The sequence below is a fragment of the Mastigoproctus giganteus genome, chromosome 8 (assembly GCF_048544385.1).
Source record: "Mastigoproctus giganteus isolate SK-2022 chromosome 8, ASM4854438v1, whole genome shotgun sequence".
NCBI classification, from domain to species: domain Eukaryota; kingdom Metazoa; phylum Arthropoda; class Arachnida; order Uropygi; family Thelyphonidae; genus Mastigoproctus; species Mastigoproctus giganteus.
The window spans coordinates 162,961,436-162,987,839 of record NC_143582.1 but is presented as its reverse complement, the minus strand read 5'-3'; the positions used below and the strand labels follow the sequence as shown (position 1 = coordinate 162,987,839).

The window sequence follows — 26,404 nt, the reverse complement described above, 5'->3', positions numbered from 1 at the left end:
TTTTCACGCAAACGCCTCAAGAAGTCTGCGTAATATACCCCTGTGACTCTGGAATTTCTGAAGGTAATCCACTGACAACACTCCTTCGGCATCCCTAAAAACTGATGTCATCACCTTGCTAGCAGAAGAAATCGACTTCGCTTTCTTTGGAAGGGGAGATGAGCTCTGTTTCCACTGTTTGGACTACTCCTTTGTCTCTGAATCAAAGTGATGGACCCACGTCTCATCCATGGCCACAAATCTTGCAAGGAAATTTGCTGGATTTGTTTGAAAACAATGCAAATGTTTACTTGACTTGAACAACTATTGTGCGTTTTTGATCTGCTTTCAAGAACTTTGGTACCCATCATGTTGACACCTTTTACATTACTTAGAACCTCTGTTATTATGTGGTACACACTTTTCAATGAGATGCCCAAGACGCTAGCAAAGTACAGAACTGTCATTGGGCAATCACTCGTGACCAGATTATGAACACTGTCAACGAATTCTGGACTGATGGATATTGCAGGTCGCACACAGCGTAGGTCATTATTCAGGCTCTCCCTCCCTAGTTTAAATTCTACTGCTCATTTCCATGCAGCTTCCATGGAATAGGAAGCGGCATCCTTCCCAATGTTGCAAACATATCTCCATGAATTTTGGCGTTAGTCCCGTTTTTTCCGAAATATTGGATGACTCCAAGGTGATTAATTTTTTTCCGTCTTTCCTCATTCACAAAACTTTGTTGATTTTAGGACCTGTAATTAAAACATACATTATTGAAACTGCATGAAACTTAGTGTGTTACTATTTTAAGTACTGAATTATATATTAAGTACAGAAATTTCTAACACTGCAACACAACCTTTTCATACTCAGGTCACGAACATATCAAATGCTCCTCGTTATGGAGTCGCCATCGTTCCTGAATTAGGTGCATGTTCCAGATAGAATAAACTCTGTATTTGAACAGCACACATCATATGGAATGATCTATTTGTGGATATACAGTTTCATAAAATTAAATAAACATTCTTAAACTCACATATAGTATATATAAAAACGTATACAAACGCAGTTGCCTAAATAAAAATCATAGCCGCATCTAAATAAAACTCCGACCAGCTTTACTCGTTAATGGCCGGTATCCTTGAATAAACAAGGAGACAGAAAAATACTGATACGCCATGCGTAACAAATGGACCTTGAGAAGTTTTGTAAACTATCAGGGCGAAGATCGTACGATGCCTGCAGTGAATTCGGATATTGAAAAGGTGTAATGACAATAATATGAATCAAACAGGTGAATTATGTGTAATATACGTATCACGCCAACAACACTATGAGTCCGTAACGCTCCTACAGCATGTAATGATCTGCACTAGTGTTCCCAACAAGCTCGATAGTGAAGAAACCGGATGCACCTTATCTCTATTCTTTCGAGAGTTAATGCATCTGGTAAAGCGACTCGATTCCATAATCCAATAAAGGGAGGACAAGTTGCTTGTAATGCGTCAAGATAACAGCATCAAATGCAGAAGTGAGTAATATGTTTAATGAATGTAGTCTGAAATCTTGAATGCACATATAGGGTTGACATGTTGCACAGAGTGCACTGAACTTTTAAACATACCAAAGAACAGCCTTATCATTCACATATTAAAATACATCTAGTTTGTTGGTTAGCTACATTGAAGTTTTTGGGTGCGTGGTCCAGAATGCGCAAATTCGTATGGCATAGTATACTTTAGAGGGCTGCTAAAGTTTGTTTCCTATTTTAAACATGTCTTGGTTGAGCCAAGGAAGAGATTTACAAAAGTCACCCAAAGTCGCCTAATAAACTAGGAGGAAAAATCCTAACCATTTTAGGCAAACTTCCTGATGACATTGTGCAAAAATCTGTGGACTGTGTAACACTTTAGATGCAAAAGGTCCTTGGCCAAGTCAGAAACACATATCGAGAGCTCAGTGTCAGACATCGTTAACTACAAAATTGCATTTTTGTTTTGAGACAACTTTAACTTTATACGAATAACAATGCATATCATGTCATAGAAATGTATTTTTCTAGTAGTAGTTTACAAGTTAACTTGGGCTATAAGCACATGTCCGGTAAACCAAGAAAAAGTCATTTGGCATTTTCTTGGTTTAAGTCTTTAGGTAAGTCTACTTTTGTTTTTGTCTTTACCATTCGTGCTGTCGTCGTACAAAGTAGAATCCCTTTATATAGTCATTTTAGCATCTCACATAGTGGTGTTTACAGTAAAATTTGTATCAAGAACGCTGTGCTGTCTGCTTTTTAATTCAATTATTCCTGCTCTTCTAAAAGTTTTGTTACGCCATAGCAAACTGTAAAGAAAGTGCAAAGCGTATATAGTATTCCCGCATGTAGGTCACGAGACCAAAACCTATAGGCATACTGTAGGTTTTGACAATTGCTTTTACTGATGCTCTATGTACATGAGAAATTATGATTATGTAACCGAGCCATTCCTTGTTGTCTGTTTAGTACAGAGGTGGATCAAGACTGTTTTTTCTAGGAGAGAAGATATACACGAGGAACTAATTTGCAGTACAGCAGTGGTGGATCCAAGACCGGGCCATTGACAGTACATAATTGAAAACTAGGCTCGAGTTTGGTTGAATTTATCTCGGATTTTTAACCATTCCTTATATAATATGCATACCAAGCGAAATGTTACCATATAATTTAATATCGTAACAATACGTACAATTGAATTTTTTATAATCTGCTCGGGCTCTTGAGGGAGGACGGAACAATTACCCAATCGCCCGATCTTGGATCCACCACTGCTGAACTGCAAATTAGTTCCTCCGAAAATACTGCCGCAATACAGAAGCGCGTTTGCTATAAGCAACTGACAATCACGAAATATTTACATTTCGAGAACCCAAAAAGTAAACCCGAAAACATAACGCCCAACGAATTCCATGAATTGCTTTTATCTGATGAAGATTGAACAAAGTCTGTTCATCTTCTTCTGATGGTATTAAAAACTGAAAAACAACGTATCATTTTTTGTGTTTATATTCCGGGTCGAATATATAAGATCAGAGGGGTTCACAAGATGGAGAGAATACAATAACATTACCGTATTTAGTAGTCACGAAACTTTAACTACGGTCACTCACATCATGTAGACTTTTGTACCTTCGCGGTTTGACCACTCGGCTACGGCGGCCTATGTGTATAAAAGTATATAGAGTATATAATGTAAATTTTAAATTGTAAACCCTATGGTGCTCAATATGTTCTACGTTGATTTCAATATTTGTAGAAAAATAAGAGAAATTTACCTCAATATGATACGTAGAACACTTCCATATGATACTCTCCAAAATTAAAACGAATATAACATTAACGGCAAAATGATTACAGTAAAAAATAAATTGAAAACAATTAAAAATTAATTGAACACAATTAAAAATTAATTTTTAAAAAATTTAAAAAGTTTAACGTAAATTTTGAAAAGAGGGTTTTCCTTCCTTTAAACAATCTTTTGAAAAATCGTTTTTCAAAATTTACTTTAAACTTTTTTAATTTTTTTAAAATTAATTTTTAATTGTGTTCAATCGATTCTTTAATTGTTTTCAATTTAATTTTTTACTGTAATCATTTTGGCGTTAATGTTATATTCGTTTTCTAATTTCTGGAGGGTGTCATACGGAAGTGTTCTACATATCATATTAAGTTAAATTTCTTTTATTCTTCTACAAATATATAATGTAAATATATTGGTATTAATTTATGTATTTTTAACCCTAAGCATGTGCTTTTAATTCGAACTTAGGATACTCGATATCAGTCTTTTTAGTGTTTCAAAGGTGGACCTATACCGGTAGTTCACCTCCCCCCCCTCTTTACTTGGTCTTTGGTAAAACGCTTTTCAAATCCTGAGCGTAGGTCAGCTTGCTAAAATTGGAATTATCATTTTCACATCACTTTTGTTACTATGTTCATTTATGAAAACCCGTGGTTTAATGGAAAATCGGTCGTTAAACAAAGGAAGTGGTCCACTTCTTCTTTTTAACCGCTACAGCACTAAATACGAATATGTGGGTCAGAAAACTTTGAATGGTTCACTTTTAATTAGAAATCTGGATGCTGCATTTTGTCTACCAATAGGGCTGTGATTTGTAAAGCACATTTTCCTTTATGATATTGTTTTCGTTGTGATTTCACTAATGACATGAATTATATTTATTAATATTTATGTAACCTCTTGAATAAAACTTGGTTGTATCATTAGTGTGCAAATGCACTATTTTGTACGTCTAAATAAAAAAGAGAGACTTTGTATTCTCTTTTTTATTAATTACGAATGGCCCTCATTAAGAATAAATAGCAATATGGCTCCTTGGGGGCAGTTTTGTGTATTTGTTGAGTAAGGCAATTTCATATTGCAGTGCGCTTTGTAATATGAGATTCAGGTAATTTGCAGTAAACATAAGTCAGGATTTTCGAAAAGTACAATTGATAATTTGCACTACCAAGTTATATCAATTTCATTACCGGAAACATTTTAGCTCTGATTTTTGCACATATTGAATAAATGGTCGGTATTAATAAATAATGTTATTGATTATTAAAATATTTCATTAAATTGAATTTTAATTACTGTTTAAATTAATTATATTAAATAATTAAATTATTACTGTAAAGATATTATTATCATTATTTATTTAATTTTATTTTGTATTGTTATTATTTTTATTTCGACCATTTTCTCTCGGTATGATTCGTGGGGAACTTCGAAAAACCCAGTAATATTTCAACTTCTGGCATTCTCTACTAGAGTTTTTAATCGCTATACTACTTTGGGGGGGGGGGGGGGCAGTACTGAGGAGCTGTAATGATTTCAAATCTAAAGATGCCCTAGCCTAATTAATTCCAGCCTGTTTGTCAAAAATTAGAACACCAATGGTCGGAGATCTTTATTCATCGCTGATTGGTACTAGAGGCACATAAATAAAAAGGATATATTTTAATATTCCATTCCCTCTATAAACTGTCAGTAACAAGTGACAGCAATTGGCCTCAGCGGATAGTACATATTCAAAGTATTAGGGGAGAGAAGATAATTTTTTCTTTAATATGTTAAAACTATTTCACGCCTCACAGATCATGGCTTAGAGCGGAACGTTTGAGTGAATTGCTTTTTAGAATATAAAAACCGGCTTCTCTTTTTTAGGTAGCCTACTTTCCCACTTGATCGAAGAAGTGAAGCATACTTTGCATGCAAGGTCGTTTCTGGGGTATGGCTGACTCCGTGTTATAAACAAATACTGTTCCCTCCCATACTTTCCCTACTTGTGCTCAGTAGCCGACTCCAAAAAAATTTTAATCCTGAATGTAACCATTATTTTCGATCAGTGTTCACACGCAGAAAGAGAATTAATGGTACGTTGGAATTAAAACTTCGAAACGGCTTTCTCTGTACGCATTCTAAAAAAAAAATTTGGTTTGAACTTGGTCCAAACCACTTGAAACAGGCCCATACCATCTTACTACTACCACCAAACTTCATTGTTGGAGCAGTACAATCTAACCAAAACCGTTCTTCAGGCGCGTTCATCCAATTCCGGGACTCGTATATCATTTTTTATCACTATAGTACTTCCTTTCTCCGCTCTATGCTAAGCAGTGACCGCATTTGCTGGGAGACAGCTTTAGCTTATTGAGCAGTTGCACAACTATGATAATCCATTCTGTGAAGTATTTTTCTGATGGTAGTTTTGGTCCTACACTTATCCCAATCTGCCAACTGAGTCTCGAATTAACTCATTAAGAGCGCTTTCTAATTTCCTTTCACCATTCAACATGCTCTGGAAGCATTAATGACGAATGGTCAGGTTACCTTCTGACTTCCATTGGCATACAGCGTTTACAACAGTTGATTTTCGGTGCCTCACTCTTTCAGCCCTCTGCCCAGTAGACATATCCGCTATGTGAGAAGATACTATCATACCTTTTTGAATGGATCTACTTCTTTTCTTGTCTTTAATTGTAATCTCCTTATAATTTCGTCTAAGACGAGCTCTTTCCTGCCTGAAAAGCGACTTCTATCATTGATGATCATTATCGTCAATTAAACTTACTGAGGTTGCTTCTTGTTTGATAGAATGATTCATCACAGATTATCACTGTATTCTCCACTTGTATTATTGCAACTTTAAGGCAACGAAATCTGAAGTTTCTTTAGTCAGTCAAATATTTGTTAAATAATCTTCATTTGCAAATTTACCGTATACTACATATACAGGAAACTAGAAGTTCCACATCACGGTAAGTAATGCCAAGGGATTAACATAATTATCATATATTTATATATTACTATATTTACATGGATTTACTTATATATTTAATTAATGTTACTTTAACCAGTGATTGGTTATTAGGCACAATTCGTTTTATATACTAAGCTATTTATGTATTTACTCTCTCATTCTCGTCACTCTTTTGCTATCATTTTAAATTCTAATACCTCAAAAGGTTGTCAACAAGCAATAGTTTGGCGTACATTATTTTCTGCTGACTAGCAGGATTACGATTATATTAGCTATTTAACTGGGCTGTTTACGAAAATTTCGTATAAGACACAAATTAGTGGGATACATTAATGATTAGCCCGAGGAATTATATTAAAATGTTTAAATTAACTGGAATGAACTGTTCGGTATGTTTTCAGAGATCAGAAATTCTTAGTATTACTGATCTCCGAGTAGCATTCTTTTCCACTACATTATGGGAAAGGTCTGACGAAACTGCCACCCAGCACAGAAGTTCGCGAACCTTCTTGGCACTCGTCCAACTATGCATACACTTCCTTAATTTCATAGGTGCTTACACCACCTCACGTTATTTGATTCTACTTCTCATACAGAGCGCTAATTTATTCCGTTCCAGTTTGATAAGTACAAATATACCGTTTCGATCAATTGAGTTGCTGATAATTGAAGCTAATTTCGGTCTTATTACACATTTAACTGTATTATTTGAATCATGTGCATGTTTAAGCTCGTCTGCTGTAAGTTGCATATCTGTATTTAGTTGTTATTTTATTTCTTTATTCATTTTTTTAGCTAAAAAAAGAAAAAAAGAAATGTAATTGTAATAGCACATTAATTTTATCTTTCTCTGTTCGCATTAATGCACAAGACAATAATATAGACAATAATATAGTGACCTTAGTGCGGTGATGCACACAAGCTTTTCATAATTGAAAGGGCTAGATTATATAATTATGAGTCTCCATTATGTACGTTTTGCTATACATCTGTGGGCTGTAGAAAGAAATGAGTTTCGTTCTGAAATAGTGGACAGGAATTTTTATCGCATTGTGCCAAGTCTTATCCGTTTCATATTAGGCGCGGTCTTCTCGATGTATCCCCCCCTCTATATGTAAAAACTTGTCTCATAGAACTTCACTCACAGCAATGTACCTGTTGTCCAGAATAAGCTTCCGAAGTTTGTTCATGTTCGTGCCTGTGTGATTGCGGTCGTGCAGATAAGAGGTGCTCATCTGATGACTGTTCTCGATTGCAGTTCATATACACTTCAGTGAATGTCAGCCGGGTTTGAGTCTTCTTTCACCAAAAACGAATAAATAAATAAATTTCCTTTTGTTCTCTAGATGGCTGAAGCTAGAAGAATTTACAAATTCATTATGATTCATACATATCGAATCAAGGGTGTAGCTGGATTTCTAGCGCCAGTGATTGCTCCACCTACTTACTTATTTCGCCATCTTGAGGTTCAACTAAACACATTTACGATTGAATTGAAATTCAGGTTTTCATCTACAGGTTGGTTTCGATGCTCTGATTTATTCACTTCATTTATGTAAAAACGTATTCACAGATGTACGTACTTCCGAACGAAATGCTGCAGAACAAACTGGTTTGGTTTTATATATACACTGTACTGTATATCCATTTTTGGACGTGGTGGGGGAAATAGTCACATTTAAGGGTATATATATATATATATATATATATTTTTTTTTTTTTTTTTATTAGATGCGACAATTTATTCTAAAGTGATATTTTTCAACGTGTGCCAACCATAAGTCAGTGAAAAAAATTAAGTCTAATGCCTCTCCGAAAAACAGTAGGGCCGTATATTTTCTATTACGTATATTAAAAAAAAAATTAAGAACAACGCAAAAATTTAGGGGGGAGGGGGGAAGGTGCAAGTCAAGTGTGCAACTTCCAACTTTTATTCGTATCTTATCAAGCTATGCTTGCTGTATGCAGCAGAAAGCAAGCATAGCTTGATAAGATACGAATAAAAGTTTTTAAAAATGCTATTATTATATTGAATACTAAGCTTCCTTCCTTCCCGATGACTGGCCTATACTAGTTAAAAATTGAATTGAAAAGTATTTCTATGAAAAAGGCTGAATTTGTGTGAAATCTTAACTTAAGACTCTCTTAGCTATGCAGAAATTTCAGCAGTTTTCAGTTACCTGCATTTTTTTTTTTTTTTTTTTTTTTTTTTTTTAATCTGTTCTGATTCAACTGAATATTCTGCTCAAGATAATCGCAAATGAACAAAAGAAAATAAAAATAAGAAAATTTAGGTTGGTTCACAGTCCCTTTTAGATTTTCGTGTGTTTTTCATAACTGCGCCAGTTTTTATCATAAAATTTAGTTGTTTTTTTTGCATTCAAAGTTACTTTATTTCGTTATTTTTATCCATTTATTTTGTCGTTTGAGTATGTGAATGACGCAGCTTTCTAATAAGCAGGAAACTGCACAAGCATCCCTTCAAAATAAAGATATCAAAGGCAGATGTGTATTTATTTTATGACAGGAGCTCTTTAAATGCAGTGCATATGATAGACTAGATGTCTATTCTTCCAAATCACAAGGATATTCAGATCATGATTCAGAGAAACAAGTTATCAAAAAATTTTAATAAAATTAATTTTTGTTAAAGAAGTGTTTTGAGGGTTGTGCCATTTTCGTTCTGCCTAAGATCAAAATAAACCTTGTTCGGGATATTAAAATATAGTGTGCCCATTAATAAACAAACAGTGTTTTCGGGCATGTTAACACAGTTATTAGAATATATATATACTTAAATCGCTTGTTGTTTTCATCAGGTATTTTCATGATATTTTATATTTGGCTCCTTTAGAAAGATTGATCGAAGTACTGTATCTCAAATTTCATTAAAATCGGACAAATAAAAATGCGGCAATTATTCTTATTAAATACATATCACTTTTTTTTTTTTTTTTGGCGGATCGGCTTCTGTGACCATAATGCACCTCCAAATTTTTTTTGCATTTTACTCTAATCCAACCTCGAAGCGGGATTCGAACCCGCCACCTTTGGGTTGATGTGATATGTAGCCCGGTAGGCTACATATCACATTAACCATCCATATAACTGTATATTGTAGCTGAAGCAATGTATATTATGTTTGTTGCCATGCGCTTGTTGGAGGAATGAATTTGCAATATGGGGTATGCGCAGAAAACAAATGTTCTCTGTTTGCCCATATGAAACTCGAGAAGCTTACCAAACTTAATGAATTATTAATTAATGAATGAAAATCACGAATTATTACCATTCGATTATTATATTAATCAGAAATGTGAAATAACGTGCTTTCTTTCAATTGGTATTAAAGTGCAAACGGTGATTCAACGCGGTATTACGTACGTGGTCATAATTCAGTGATTACTCAGTGTATATATAATTATTATTAATATATAATATATTAATATTAACTAAAGTTAACAGTAATAATTAATATAAAATTACGGAAAACTAAAATTTAATATTAACTTTTTTTGATATACTCACGATACTCATTTGTATCTCACACAAACGGCAGTTTATAACCAAAAGATGAATCGACGTGAAGATTTTCAAAGATGAGTCTTTGAAAATCATTTTCAATTAGCCAGTGCAAGTCTACACAGTATGCAATGTTATCATGCCAGAATTTTGACTACAGAACTATTTTTGAAGGTTGAACAATCCTTTGAAAAGTATTCTTAACAGTAATAACAAGTTAGATAATATACAGAATGCATTAAATTTCGGGCTCGTCCGATTTTTATTTCTTTAATTAACTGATATTTTCTTTTCCTGTGACTAATAGAAGTGAAAATTAAATAACTAATTATCTTGTTACTAATTGACAACTAATTAATTAAGTTACTAATTAATAACTAATAATATATAGAAGTCATTGATTTTACTTCACTGTTCACAAGGTGATGCTCACTCAATGTTTTGTTTATTTTATTAAAACAGGAATCTTTTGAGCTTTAATAAATAAACAAATAGCATCACGTACCTCAGTCACAGTGTTTGTAACGTACTTTACTTATTTTCTCCACTTTTAACAGCCGCTATTCGCCTAGACCAGCGTTTCCCAACCGGGGTCCACATGGACCCCCCATGGGGCCATAGAAGCTTTCAGGGGGTCCACAGGAAAAAAAAATTGTATTTCGGGGGTCCATAATATGAGCTAAGGGGTTCATGATAAAATATTATAAATAAAATAATTTGTTAAATAAAAATTAATAAAATAAACTAATGTCATAGAAAAGTCTAGAAATTCGCAGTTAGAAGATATTCGTATTTTCTGGAACCTTCTTCAGTTGACGCAAAAAAAAAAATTCTTTCCATAGAAAATTCTCGAAGAAGAAAACATTTAAGCACCGACTAATCTAGAAAGAGTCAGTCAGTCAGTCAGAGGCAGTCATTTCATTCTATAGTGAGTAATCGGCATCGTCGTGGTGAAATCTATTGTTTGTGTTATTGAATGTTATTGTTCTAGTGAACTATATTTCCATTAGTACCTACAAGCATTTCCAACATTAAATATTTGAGGTTAATAATATTATTGTTTTCAGATTACCCATGGCTCATGCAAAGAAGAAAACGAGACAATATTTGACTGAATACCTGTCGTATGGTTTTATTGAATCACCAGAGAATATCACAAAACCAGTGTGTCTTATATGTATGACTGTGCTGTCTAATGATAGCGTGAAGCCAAGTAAGCTTCGTCACCATTTGGAGACAAGGCACAGAGAAAAGAAAAATAAATCAGTGGAGTATTTCCGAAAACTACGAGACAATTTTCAAGGAAGAAACAAATTGGATCAGATTTTTAGTAAACAAGCAAGCAATAAAGATAGCGGTTTATTAGCATCATATGAAATCAGCAAAATAATAGCAAAATCTGGAAAGCCACATAGCATTGGTGAAACTGTCATCTTGCCTTCGATATCAGTTGTAATGAAATTACCGATAACCTTCCTTTGAGAAATAACACCATATCCAGACGCATTGATGAAATGTCTGAAGATGTAAAAAATTAACTTATTGCTCAGTTACGAGTGAAACAGTTTGCAATGCAACTCGACGAATCAACTTTGATGAGCAATGAAGCACTTTTTTTGGCATATGTAAGATATATGGATGATAATCAACTCAGAGAGGAAATGCTTTTTGCAAGATTCCTCAAAACAGATACTAAAGGTGAAACAATATTTAAGGAAGTCCAGTCTTATTTTAGAGAAAAAAATATTCCACTCGAAAATTTAATGGCTTGTGCTACTGATGGCGCTCCTTCCATGGTCGGTAGGTACAGAGGGTTTATCACTCATTTAAAAAATGCGTTGCCAAAAGTATTTTGCATACATTGCGTGATTCACCGCCAACATCTGGTGGCGAAGAGATTGAGCGTACCTCTTCATGAAGCCTTAACTCTTGAAATAAAAGCTGTCAACCTCATTAAGGCTAATGCTCTTCAAGATCGTCTCTTTCGCAAATTTTGTGATGAAAATGAAGAAGCATTTGACCGTCTTGTACTGCATACAGAGGTGCGATGGTTGTCTAAAGGCAATTGTCTTCGTCGCTTCGTCGTCCTTTGGGACAGTGTTGTATCATTTCTAAACGAAAAGGAGATTGAAAAACAGTTGGTTGCCATGAAAACAGACATATTTTACCTCTCAGATGTGTTTGAAAAATTGAATTCTCTTAATAAGCTGCAGCAAGGACATAATTGTGATTTAATATCTAGCAAAGAAGCCATTAATGCATTCCTAGGAAAACTCAAATTGTACAGTCTTAATATCTCACGCCGTGCGTTTGACCAGTTTCCGAACCTTGCTTCAGTTAGCAGTGATTTAAAAGATGATGATTGTGTTGTGTATGTTGATCATTTAAAAAAAATTTATGAAGACACGCAAGTTCGGTTCAAGGACCTCCCAGAACTGAACATCCCAGATTGGGTACTGATTCCATTTGAGGTTAATGTTGCTGACGTTGAAATTGATTTACAAGAGGAACTTGTTGAATTGCGGTCTGATGAGACAGTCTGAAGTCTATTCAAAAAAGGAAAGCGTGATGTATGGAAGAATAGTGACATTGCATGTAAATATCCGCTTTTATGGGAGAAAGCTGAAATGTATGTCATTGTTTTCCCATCATCTTATCTTGTGGAATCTGGCTTTAGTCGTGTAACACAGTTGTTAAAAAAAAATCGTAATCGACTTGATATAGTAAAAAGAGGTGATCTTCGTCTGACTCTCACAAAATTGGAGACAGATATTAAAATGCTAATATCAAAACATCAGCCACAAGGATCTCATTTAATGGGATCCTATATAATAGCCTTAGGAATAAATTTATATATGTTGTTTGAAATAGTATTTTTATTTTATTTTTTTTTTACTAATTCTGTCATTACAAGTAAAAATATGTTTCAGTTTTATCAATTAAAATTTTCAAAATTTGTTATTTACATTTTTTATATTATATTGGAATTGTTTAATTATTAGCTTTTACTAACCTACAAATAAATAATTCATTTAGGAATATTACATATGCGTATATGAGGGTCCACATACGTAAAGTTAGGACTCAGGGGGTCCACAAGCAAAAAAAGGTTGGGAACCCTTGGCCTAGACATTGACTTCACTAGACGTCTGAAGACGTTCGTGCAGCCATCCTACGTGCAAAGCTTTCCAAAGTTCCAAAGTGTCGGAATACATGATGGCTGTGTGTCCATACGCCTCGCTTCCCGTTCCAAAACATTCCACAAGGGTTCAATTCAGTTGAGGTCAGGCGAATTTGGAGGCCGATCAAGATATCTTTACCGTGTTCCTTGAACCACTTGTTCACAGTGCAGCCCGATGACAGCGTATGACAGTAACCTGCGTCTTAGAAGATCCCGTTTCTGTCCGGGAAAAAATGCAACATAGAAAGGTGCACATGGTCTCCTATGAGTGTCCGGTAGACCTTACCAGTGAAACGTTGGTCCATACGCACCAGGGATCCTCCAGGGATTTTTTACAGCAAAACATGCCCCATCTTAATATTAATAGAGGCACGTGATGCAAGAAAGTAAGTTATGTAGCATTAGCCAAAAAATAAAAAAATAAAAAAATAAAAAAATAAATCAAACAACCATTCCTTCTAAATGTTTGTCCAGTTCCTCCTTGAATTTATTTAAGTTATAAAACTTCCACAATGACAGATGGGAGTTTGTTCCAGCAATTAACCATCCGCTGGCTAAATGCAGATTTCTGCACATCTGTTCTACAACTGCCTTTCCTCAATTTGAATTTATGCCCCCTTAGGTTCGCTATCTGAGCAAGTGAAAGAATCCCATCAGAATTCAGTGTGATCAACCCATTCAAGGCCTTATACACCTCAATCAGATCACCTCACAGGTGCCTAGCTCCAGCCGCTGCAATTTGCAGAAGTTAAGCCTCTCTTGGTAAGAGGATCCCTTCATTACCCTCACGAATCTTGTTGCCCTTCTGTGTACACGCTCAAGCAAATCCTCATCTTTTCTAAAATGAGGCCTCCACACCTGTACGCCGTACTCAAGGCGTGGCCTGATCATTGCCTTATACAAAGGGATAATCACCTCCTTTTTCCCTGCTAGCAAAATTCCTATATATCATTGACAAAACTTCATGACCTGCTCTTGCAGCCTGTCTGCATTGCCCAGAAAACTTAATATCTGACTACACAATTACTCCCAGGTATTTTTCATTTTCTACCACCCTTAGTGTAGTACCACACAGTTGGTACGTTCCTCTGGGGTTAATTCTATCCATATGCCGTACTTTGCATTTGTCAATGTTAAACTTCAGTTGCCACTTCTCAGCCCATCTGCCCAAATTTTCTAGATCCTGTTGCAGTAGCACACTGTCATTAACAACCCTGCCAACCTTTGTATCATCTGCAAACTTCGACATTAAGCGTGATATACCTTCATCAATATTATTGATAAATATACAAAACAACAGTGGACCCAACACCGAACCCTGTGGGACTCCACTAATAAAATTAGTCCAAGAAGAGCAGCACCCATTGATTATCACCCTCTGTCTTCTCCCACTCAACCACCCTTTATCCATTGTATCAACTTACCCTTAATACCATTCTGCTCGATAATTTGTGCAGTAGTCTTTCATGCACAACAGTGTCAAAAGCGTTCCTGAAATCACGTATATGAAATCAAAATAATTTTTTCCATCCAGTTCCTTTGTAACCACATCATAATATCCAATCAAATTTGTCAGACAAGACTTTCCCTTAGCAAACCCATGCCGTGTCTGAATTATTGCTGCAGTCTTGTCTAGATGATCCTGCAATGCATCTTTAACCAGTGACTCCATTATTTTACCCGGAACAGAAGTTAAACTAACTGGTCTCTAATTACTCGTGTCACCCTTCGATTTTCCTTTGTGAATTGGGGATACATTTGCACATCTCCAGTCCGAGGGACCTCCCCCTGGTCCAAGGATACTCTCATAATTATGGCTAAGGGTTTGCTTAGTTCCTTTGTCGCCTTTAATATAACTGGATAGACCACATCCACCCCACGTGCCTTTCTCTCAGTTATTACAAAATCATTAAGCCTCCTACAATTTGATAACCTTCTGGCATTTTCCTTACTTAATAACTCCCGTGTGTGAATGTAAATGCAAAAAATACTCATTCAGTTTGTTTGCTATCTGAGCAGGATCATCAACAGTCGAACCATCGATATCAAGTGGACCAATCTGATTCATCCTCTTTCTTTGAAAAACAGCAAAGAAATCCTTGCTGTTTTTCTTAGCATCCCTTGCCAAAGATTTCTCGTAATCTTCCTTCGCTTGCCTAATCTCCTTTGTGACTTGGTTAGAAACTAGCTTATATCGCCTGATAATTTAAATGCATCCCATGCATTTTTCTTATCTGCCACGAGTCTGATTAGTTCATTGTTCATTTGACAACCATTTAGGCCAGAACCTTGAACAATATTTCTTAATAGGTATGAAACGTCTAGTAGCTTCCACGATTAATTCCTTGAATGCTTCCCACCTAGAATTTGCTGTTGGTAACATCATCAGTTGGTCCCAGTGTACAGAATTTAAAAACTGTCTGAGACCACTGTAGTCACCTTTACGGAAGCAAAATCCCTTTCCTTTACCCCTGATGGTAATTATATCTTTAAGTAAATTCCATATCAGTACACTGTGATCACTGCCACCTAGTGTTTCCTTTATCTGCAAATTCTTAAGCAACCACCGCCACCTGCTTGGATAGTGGATACCATGCACGATGGCTCCATGGACTCGTGTTGCCTGCGGCACACACTCATCCTACCAGCACACTCATTTCCAGTTCTCCAGTGGCCGAGCGTGTTGTGGACAGACATCACAGTATTTGCCGTCAACGATGATCGGCGGTGAGGAGAGGGTGTCTCTTGGGTTGTCTGCTGGTGTCTGATCTGAGTGTGCGGCACATCGTAATTTGGGAGATTGTTCTTGCATTCCCCATATTGTATTTCGATGTCAACTGCCGCACAGTGACCTGCCGTTTTTTTTTTTTTTTTTTTTTTGTGGCCTCTGTCAGGAAGCTCAAGCGACCCTGGCAGAGGCCAGCCAGAGTATGATGGGCAGTCTGGCTCATTTCCCAGTGGTGGCGGGCAACGTAGGGTTCCATTAGGGGTCCTGCGGCCAAGAAGCCAGAGAAACAATAGAACCCAACACAAAATACTATACACATACAACATGCCAAACACATTTCCAGCATTTACAGAGTCCTGTATACTTCACGAGTACAGATGGTGCAGTTGCGGGAGACCAAAGGTGGCGCCTTACCCTAAACACTATGCCATTATGCGTACAACGAGCTGCACCGTTCGCTCACAACGACCATCCGCCTTGTGTAATCTTTTACAGTTCTGTCGGCATGAGGGGGGTTTGACTTGTTAGACACCATTCTTTTGGCGCTTCCGTAGCCAGGTGGGCAGGAACATAAATGCGTAGCACTTGATTAAACTGGGGTTCGAGCCCGTGACCACCAAATACGGAGGATGCGGAAAGGTCAGGGAATGACCACCGCATATGTCCGGAGCAATATGGCCTTAGTTGTTAATGCTCCTAAAAACCAAAATAATAACAATAATAGCACCATTCTTTTTACATCTTAACACCATAGTGGGCCATGAGAAACCGACATGACATGCCGTTTCCGATATGGAAGCACCCGAAGCACGAGCTCCCGCAATGATGACCTTTGGAAACTCTGTGATATCTTTACTACATCACATAACTGCTACTTTAACTTTCATGACCAGATGTAAATTACTATTGTTCTAGGGTAAGGCGATGCTTCGCTCGCCATAGCCGAGTGGTAAGCACGAGGGATTATACGTACAAGTGCTTTGAGTGACCGGGGTTGAAGCCCGTGACTGCTCGTATTCTTGTGACATCCGCTTACCGTGTTGTCGTCCCGGACTATAAAAAGAAAATTTATTTTTTTATACTGCGAGCTATGCGGCATAGTTTATTAATAATGAGATGGTCATAATTCAGTGATTACCGAGTGTAATTGTTCATATTAATTTTAATCTTCTATCATTTTAGTGATCATTTTAAGTACAGTATTCTATATTTTCTTTCAGAGATATTTCTTACCATGTTTATTTCCACTGTATACAAAAAGGAAACTAATGCCGTAATAACGATAATGGGTAGTTGCTGGTTGTGCTTCTGCTAGACAGTAGATATCGAATACTGCTAAAATTATCATGAAGGTGCTTTCAACCTACAAAGGAAAAAAAAAAAAAAAATAATAATAATTTTGAGTTAGTTTGATAAGTTATTCATAGAAGTTAAGGGGAAAAAAAAAAAAAAAAATATATATATATACACCATACTATCAAAAATGTCAGAGAATAATAAGCTATATTAAATATCAACTGTGTCCATGATGTATAGGGCGTTATAATCGCGCATTGGTATGGACTGAACTGAAGAATGTATCTCATTCAGTTTCTGGCGAAATTAAGCATGGGACTTTCAGTGAGTGATCACGGAGTAGCAGTTGGGTGCCATATTTGGCACCTTTGTGTTAGACTCGAAGTTCCCAAGGACCACCATACCGAACGTAACATGGAAGTAGAAGAAAGAAAGATGCGAAAATGGAATTGTGAAGCGACCAGTGAGAGAATGAGGCATCAGAAGAGACAAGCATGTTGCCAAAAAAAACCTCGCCACTGCTGCAGCAAGATCGCTCAGGTCTAAGGGGCGTACACACGAAACTGTCGTATGATTACCGTAAGCAGAGGAGTACTGGGTGGGTTTTATGGACGAACTGTGGCTTACAAATCCATAATCACAATAGTCAGTGATCAGTAACGGTTATAATGATGCCGTGCTAAAATTGAATATGTAGGAGTGGAAATGCTTTCTTGGGAGTCGTCATGATTCACTATATACGCTGTTTAAATATGATTGAAGAGGGTCTGGCGAAAGCAGGAAAAACAACGCTTCCATTCGGACTGCGTCGACCCAGCTATGAAATACGGTGGTGGAACTGTGAAGATGGGGTGGGGGGGAATACTTTTCATGATATGGTGTTGGGCTGCTGGTTATTGTAGACGGTATGGTAAATGGATTATCTCGGCTGGACAACGTTGCAGTATCTGCACTGATTGAATTTTATGGTGACATGTAGACATGACATATTTAGTATCTTATGTAGGGCGGCCCTAGAACTTTACTTCAACTCCGCCGTGGTACACTGTGATGATACAGAACTCTGTAAAACGGCCAGAGAGGTGCGTAATCTTATGTTTGTGCCGTGTGTGTGTGTGTGTGTGTGTTGTGTTGTTTAGTTGTTTCTGGCCACTTTGTAATCAGGAAGGCGATCACTTGGAAAGATTGCCTAGTGTCCGTCAACATCAAATTTTATGGTGATGTGTCCACTCACGTTTAAGCAAGACAGTGCTCCATGTATAAAATATAATGCATAATTACCTGGTTTGAAAAATGTGCCGCCACTAGAATTTCCGGCTCAGACAACCGATCTTAACCACACTGTGAGATGAATTTGAGAGGCTGAATTTGAAGATGTTTTTCTTTGTTGAAATATTTCGCTAAAGGAATTCTTTTAACGCAGCTTGTGAAGTTGCAGCGGAATTTTTTGGCAAGTTTGCTGTGTAGGCCAACTGCTGTGTTAATGCAGTCCTCCGTCGTCGCCATCTGCCACTTATTTGGAGAGGTCTGGGTTTGATAAAGTTCTTTTCAATCGAAGTTGTAGTAAGCCGATCTCAGGAAGAGGAGGAATAAGGTTTCTCCAGTGAGTTATTCCGGGGATTTTTAGCTCACACAACACGTAAATCGGCTCTTGAACATACACTTTCACTAACAAAATATACATATACTAGATGTGCCCGGCGTAACATCTTTCTGATTATGGCGTGAATAATTTAATCTAGATCCTTCAGTCTTCACCATTTTTGTTTATCGGTGATATATTTCTACAGCAATCACCTGTGGGATATATGCATATATCTCTATTTGCACGTGGTTCCCCGTGTTTTTCATATCTTCTCCAACAAATATTGCAGCAACCTCCGTTTTGGATGTAGGTGCATTGTATCGTCTCTTTACCATCTCGTCCAATTGTTGCATTACTTTCGGCCATACACCCTTTGATCGTTTTTCAAGCCGTTTTGTTGTTGCTTCAGCAGAATCGAAAATATAAAGTTGTCCATATCCTGGCTTATTTGCCTCGTTTGGATATAACGGTTAGACCAAATGGTAAATCTGGCCATGTTTCTAAAACAGTATGGATCATTTCCAGGCGGTGATTTTATCTCTGCGCCCATTGATGCGAACGCCATTGCTGAGTTGTACTCTCGTATATGTTCTCTGTAGTTAATTGCTTCACATGTATCCGCTGTAAGCAGAGCAGCTCTCGTAATAGAGTAGGTGTCTCAGACAGGGGGTCAAGTGAAACCTTTCCATCATGACAGTATTTAGTGTATTTATTCGATGTGTTTAACTCATGTCCCCAATATCTTGCATTGCAATACTCACAGTTATAACACATATTTCCTATGTCATGCTCTTCCACATTAATTACAGCTCGTTGATTATTCGCATCCGGTACTTCTATTTGATTGGTCCTACGGTTCCTTCTCATTTCCAATCTTACCTCTCTTTCTTCAGTGTTTTTTGTCCATCTGTCTTCGTAATCGTAGAGTTTCTTTTCGGTCTCTTAGTCTATTAGACCTCTCCTCTAATGTTTCATTAGCATATCTTCTAAGTTTTCTTAAAGTTCTTGCACACTGTTCAGCCATTTTTACACTTCTTAAAACTTAGAACGGTTTATTAAAATTGAAGACAGATAAAATAAACATACATCGATAGTGTTCAGGCATAGGTTGCCTTTCTTCAGTCGAAAAACGTTAGTACAAAAATTAATAAAGAATGCCCGGTATGGTGGTCATGCGAGGTGAATCGCGTGAACGGGTGCTGGCAACAATTAGCAGTTGGAAAATTTGGGCAGCATACCTAAGCGTTATATATATATAGATGGGTATGAGTAACAAGTTCTAGTAACGTTAAAAAAATTAGTTTCTGTTTTTTTTTCTTTTTTTGCTGTCACTGTGCATCGCCGAGTGCCATTCATCTGAGTTCGGTTCTCACCGACGGCTGGAGGAATTTCTAAAGTCCTCTTCATTCGAAGCTGTGATTAGCTAATATCAGGACGAGGGAGTAGGGTTTTCAACGTGAGTCATCCTTCGTTTTTCGCTCATAACATGCAAATCGACTCGTGAGCACTCTTCCATAGACAAAAATATATGATAAAATTGTATTTTACTCATTAATACTGTGGTACTTGTATAATGTCTCTTGGTGTTCTCATACTTTTAATAACATAGTGTATATACTTTATACATTAGGAGTAATTCTGAGAAATGGTGAAGATTGCAAAATGTTATCGAAATAGGATGATCCGCTGAAATATTAGAGCATACAATTGCTAAAGTGATGATCTTACAGCTTTGATGACAGGACTCTACAAAGTGTGCACAGGTATTTCTTACGCCATTAACCCAATATTGTAACAGTTTGTTTTAAAGGCTTTTCATATTCCTGGGGTTTCAAACAATCTTAGATTCTAGATTGTATTCATATTTGAAAACAGTGCGCAACCAAGGAAAAAATTTTATACAGTATTTTAGAAATTCTCCTCGAACCACCCTGCTTATCCACCTGTACCGAGTGGTGAAACGCGAAAGTGTAGTAGTACATGCGTCAATGTACCGCGATTCTGAACTCACGTTACTGATAAATATAAATGGTTTACAAACATACAAGATGGTTTACAAACTCCTCTCACCCTATTTGGCCGTTCCGGAATATAAACTGAAATTTTATTTTATTATTATTTTTTTTTACTTATTTTCAGTGCGTGGTGGCAATGTCATTCTAGGATAGTTTATTATAAACAGTGAAATAGAATTAATCGGAGTACATTACACCTTTCTACTGCAGCAGCAGCAAGTACTGTCGCCATTTGTGACACCACTGCCAACTGACAGAACACGACTATTCCGCTCAGACATTAGAGGGCTTACAGAGTGCAGTACAGCTGCATATGCCCTTGTCCTTAGTTTCCGACATGCAGTGTGGATTGAGGTAGGCATGTTCTGTGCGTCACTTAAGTTTATGCGGTATCCTCTTTCCATTTGTACTAACATCCTGGGAAGAAGTCATCAGTCCCTTGAAATGCCTTCTGTCTACTATCCGATGTTTGTTGATTATAGACTTATGGCATAGTCTGCAGCGATTCGTGTCACTGTGTTGTTGGCTCTAGGGATATTCCCACTTTAGTCATACCGAAGTTGAAATATCCATCTCTTTAACTGGTTGATTCATAACGGTGCAGAGGCTATACGGTTCTGTTTATAGGTAAGTTCCTTCCTGTAATTATTACATGAAAATGATGTAGTAATTTGGCAGTTGCAGATTTTCTGATATTTTAGCAGGATAGCGTACACATAGCATCGTTAGCTAAAAGTACATGTAGCTGTTTAGAAATAAACCTGATATCAGCAAAGGTTTCTAATTTGAAGTAATTTCAGCATTCTAATAGAGTAAATCAATCGTGCAACAATGAATCTCAACTACGGTCAAATAACAAAGAAATATTTGGTTAATCAGTCTATGATGGTAACAGAAACAGTGCTCATCTTTTCACATTGACACCACTAGTAAGCTTTCATATCTGATTAAAACGAGGAGGCGCGATGAATTGCTGCTGTTGCAATCATCAGGAGATCCCCATTCATAAAGAGTTCCATCCTTTCCCAGTAAGATTCTTTCGATAAGACTTGAAGACAATGATTTTGATATTGTTTACTTAGACTTCAGCAAAGCATTAGGAGTTACTATATAAGCTGTAGCATATAGAATAGAATCTTTAATTGCAGCATGATAGACATACAATTAGTCCCGTCACGGAATGGTGGTGGTGCCAGAGGTTTCCCTGTGATTCCCATATGGGAATCACAGGGAAAATCCTTACATGGATTGCTGTGAGGCAGGAGGCAGAGGGTTGTGATTATCGGTTATGCTTCAGATCGGGCTAACGTAAGAAGTAGGGTTCCCAGAGATCAGTACTGGAACCACTCTTGTTTTGGATTTTCTTAAATGACATCGGCGAAGGGATCGAGGGCATGATGTCAAAATTTTGTAGATAATATAAAGATTGGTAGAGTTGTTAATGATTAGCTCCAAGCACAGCTTCTTGACGACTTAGATCGAATTCAGAGATGACCAGAAAATTGGCAGTTAAGTTTTTAATGCGGCAAAATGCGAGGTAAAATACACTTGCGGAATAGTAACAAACCCCAAAATGGCTTATACTCGATGAGACTGAATTAAAATAGTAGAAGAAGAAAGTGATTTGGGAGTTATTCCATCGACACGAAGTTTTCCGAACAAGCTTGAAGGAAAGCTCATGGTGTCGTATCGATAATTTATCGTTCGTTTGCTTGTAGAGATAGGGATGGCATAATGCCATTGTTTAAGGCAATTGTAAAATAGCACCTGGAATACTGTGTCCAGGTATGGAGACTGCACCTAAAATAAGACATCGAGCTTCTTGAAAAGGTCCAAAAATGGAAAACGCGCCTGGTGAGATCGGCGAAAGGGCACCCATATGAAAAAAGACTTCGAATATGTAGGCTGCTGGGCTTGGAAATTAGTCACATTAGAAGAGATTTGATTGAGGTTTATAAGGCTCTGAGAGGAGAAAGTAAAATGAACAAGTGCGAAAATTTCACTGTTATAAATGATTACAGAAATAGGAGCCATAAATTCAAACTGGTTTTCAGGAAGTTTTATTTTAGCTAGCGAGTTGTTAATTATTGGAATATGTTGTCCCCCATGGATGATTGTGGTTGATAGCGTGGGGAAATTCAAAGCTTAACCTACGTGAGGAGGGAGCCAAATAGGTGGTTTATTATTATTATTTTTTTGGTCGGTGCAGCAAAAGCCCAGGGCTGCCTTGCGGCTAATACTAATACCCCAAAAATCCAACCTGCGAAAAAAACTTGTTTCACCAACACCGCAACTTGTAAATTGTGTATAAATTGGGCAAATTTTCTTATCCCACACTAAAACTGACAAAACAGATATTTGGAAGATAAAAAAAAAAAAATAATAATAATAAAATAAAAATAGTTTGTTTCACCAATGGATGAAATGTATTCAAAATATGCTCACTTGTGAATATAGAAAACGAGACAATCGTTTTTCGCCTCTAGGGGCACCGGTTTACTACATATTGAAAGAACACGCTCGACGTACTTAAAATAGTCATAAAATCATCACTATGTATGCTGCAAAGTTTTGTTTTTTTTTTTTAATGCAGAAAAAAAAACTTTGCAAATGAAAGAAATTATTTTTACATTGAACACCCAGTGAGCCCAGAATTTCCTGGTGCAGCTGCATCATCGGGTGTACCATAAGGATAACGAGACAGGACCTGTTCGAACTTTACATTAATTTTAGCTGAAATTCCCTATTTGCTGGTTCCAAGGTGTTTTTTATACATATGTTGTGGATCAATCTTTTGGTCTAATTATATATGTATATTGAGGAACTTTTGCATAATTTTCTCTTTTGCTAACCGTGAAATGTGTTAATGTGCAATAGATCGTTTGTAAATAAATGATATGTAGTCGTTATTTTTGAGGATTACAATCCAGAATCCACTACTTTAAAGTACCGATTCCGGATTGTTTTAATGATCAAAAGCCAACGAAAACTCTTCTTAAGAAGAGTTTTCGTTTGCTTTTGATCCTTATCTAAATTATAAAAAAAAAAAAAAAAAAAAAATTAGAATTTGAGAAATTGAGAGTGAGAGAGAGACTTGATTGATTCCGCATGGAACAACTGCTATTTATACCTGAAATCAACGAGAGTTATCCAGCCAAGTTTATTTATCAATATGCACTCTCCTATGCATCTGTGCAAGCATCGAACAAGGTACACTTGAAAGCGAACTAAATACATGTACAAAGTTGTGCAGGTTTTGGATGCAGATCGTGTGTAGAGGTCTAATAAAACTTAGGCCAAATAGGGTGCTCCTGTTTCTTACTCACCTGCTCTGTTAGAATTAGAACCGGATTTATGCACGATGTTGGGGTAAGGTCACTAACCGTTTGATTCACGTGATCGCTACGAAAGGTATAGTCGGAGAATGCGAAGTAAAAAAAAATATATATATATATATAATAAAATAAAATTTTTAAATAAATTAATTAAAAGTTTTACGTTACAGTTACAATTTTGTATACAAGACAGTTAAATTAAGAGCCTTCCACCACACCCACGGGTGCACTTAACCTATCTAAGAATTGTGCGGATGTTTCTATAAATAAATCAATTTCTGTTTATCCTGAAGACCCTATGATTTATTTTTAGTTTATTTTTCCGTTCTGTTTTTAGGATTAAAATAAAAAATGCACTGTACAGATGTAGAAAAAGAGCTGCTACTATTGACTCTTTCGTAAATACTTCCCACTCAAATTGGCGCAGTATAACCGCAGTCGTTTTCGCGCCAGTAAAATCAAAATTAATCAAATCAATCCAATCGAAGTCAAAAAGGAGGACTGGAGTAATTCATATAAATTGATGAATACTTAAATACGTTGTAACACACTAGATGATTTCACATTATTACAATCTGTTATATACTAAAATATACAATGCAGTTTTGCACTATACATTTGGCCTTACAGATACCAGATTTAGAATTATTTCAGCTAGTGCCTGTGGAACTTTGTTTTATTTGTTTCTTGCAGTCGTCAAGGCAACAGTTTAGCCAATATACACACTTCACTCGATTCATACCGCTACGGAAACTTGGCCTAGATATAGTATAAGTGGTAGTTAGACACTATTACTCACCAGGGAATAGATTGCTGCAGCATAGCTACCATTCTGTAAATCTGTCACAAATGCATATCGAAGTAGAGGTCGTCTTCTGTACCATTTCTGGCGACGTCTATCAGATGATACTGATACCATAGTCAGCTGCGCAAATGAAAGCAATTATGCGTTGCTATCTTCCTAGTATCGTTTAAGTAAAATGGCGGTAGGAGTAACCACAAACAGGTGAGTTGAAACTACGTCACAGCACGAACAAAACTGGTAACTTGTATTCACGTGACAACAGACACATGTAGTCGGTGGATACAGAGGGGGATAATGAGAGAAAGGAGCGAAGGTGAGCACGTTTTCTCATCGAACCGCTAGATGGCAGGTTCTAACACCGCATCAGATGAACGGTATTCTACGAGTAGGTGTTCTTCGGAGTACAAAGGGTTGTTGAAAACGAGATGCGTTGGAACAAACCACTGAACAGAACGCTGGCGGAAGTGATGTCACACACCATTAAACTTCAACACAATAAGAACCCATTTCGAATTGTATTGTACTGACCGTAGCTGGCGTATCACATTGACAAATAACTCGCATGAGAAAAGTGTTTGTGGTCAGCGATGAGAAACAAATATCTAGCTTCCGGGCTGTCCCGCACCGTAAATTACGGCCAATTTAATAAATCTTTTGTCGTTACAACTCTGAAATAATTGAAAACTTGAAATACAAGTATATACTTGCACCGTGTATAAATTTGTTCATGTAGCGCATCAAGCCATTCTGCTGCCCACTGGGGATTTTATGAGACCGTCTTCTTAATTGAACCAAACTGATTTATTATTATTTATTTATTTTTGAAGGAGAAGAAGAAGAAGGAAGGGATTATCTAATAGAATTATTTACGGACAAATTTTGTCAATCACTGAACTTGTTGATAAAGAGAATTTTTTTTTAATAAGTTTGTTTTGTGTGATGTATTTTTCATGTTCATTAAATATTGTACTTGCATTGTACGAGGGATGATTCAACAGTCTTTCCAAATAATTTATTACAGCAAAAAAATAATCCCCAGTGATATTACATTATACAGTATGTAAATAAATTATGTTACGCTGATAGAACTTCCGGAAACTCTGGTTTTTCATCCAGTAAACAGAAAATCGACCACAGAACCCACGCAATTTACGAACAGTATACACGGAGCAATATGGCCTTAGTCGCAAATGCTCCTAAAACCGTATTATACAGGTCTGGAGGCCTCATTTTAGGAAGGATGTAGATTTGCTTGAACGCGTACAGAGAAGGGTAAAAAAGATTGGTGAGAAGAATGAAGGGATCCTCTTATCAAGAGAGGCTTAAGTTCTGCAAATTGCAGCGGCTGGAGACTAGGCATCTGCGAAGTGATCTGATTGAGATGTATAAGGCCTTGAATGGGTTGAGCACACTGAATTCTGATGGGATTCTTCCGCTTGCTCAGATTACGAACCTAAGGGGGCATAATTCAAATTGAGGAAAGACAGTTGTGGAATAGATGTGCGGAAATTTGCTTTTAGCCAGCGGGTGGGTAATTGCTGGAATAAACTTCCATCTGTCGTGAAAGCGGAAAGCTTAAATAAATTCAAGGAGGAACTGGACAAACATTTAGAGGGAATGGTTGTGTGATTTTTTTTTTTTTTTTG

The 26,404-nt window shown here is 36.8% G+C and overlaps 1 protein-coding gene across 1 annotated transcript in view; it reads right to left on the bottom strand.

Annotated features, from left to right (window-relative positions):
• Positions 1-25,048, bottom strand: part of LOC150081973 (uncharacterized) — a 50,007-nt gene extending 24,959 nt beyond the window's left edge. The window contains exons 1-2 of the mRNA XM_090379025.1: positions 24,753-25,048; positions 16,956-17,085 (exon numbers count right to left, since the gene is read on the bottom strand). Coding sequence (XP_090235151.1) covers positions 16,956-17,085; positions 24,753-24,872 — 250 coding nt within the window. The 5' untranslated portion in view covers positions 24,873-25,048. The remainder of the gene's footprint in view (positions 1-16,955; positions 17,086-24,752) is intronic.
• Positions 25,049-26,404: the final 1,356 nt, after the last annotated feature.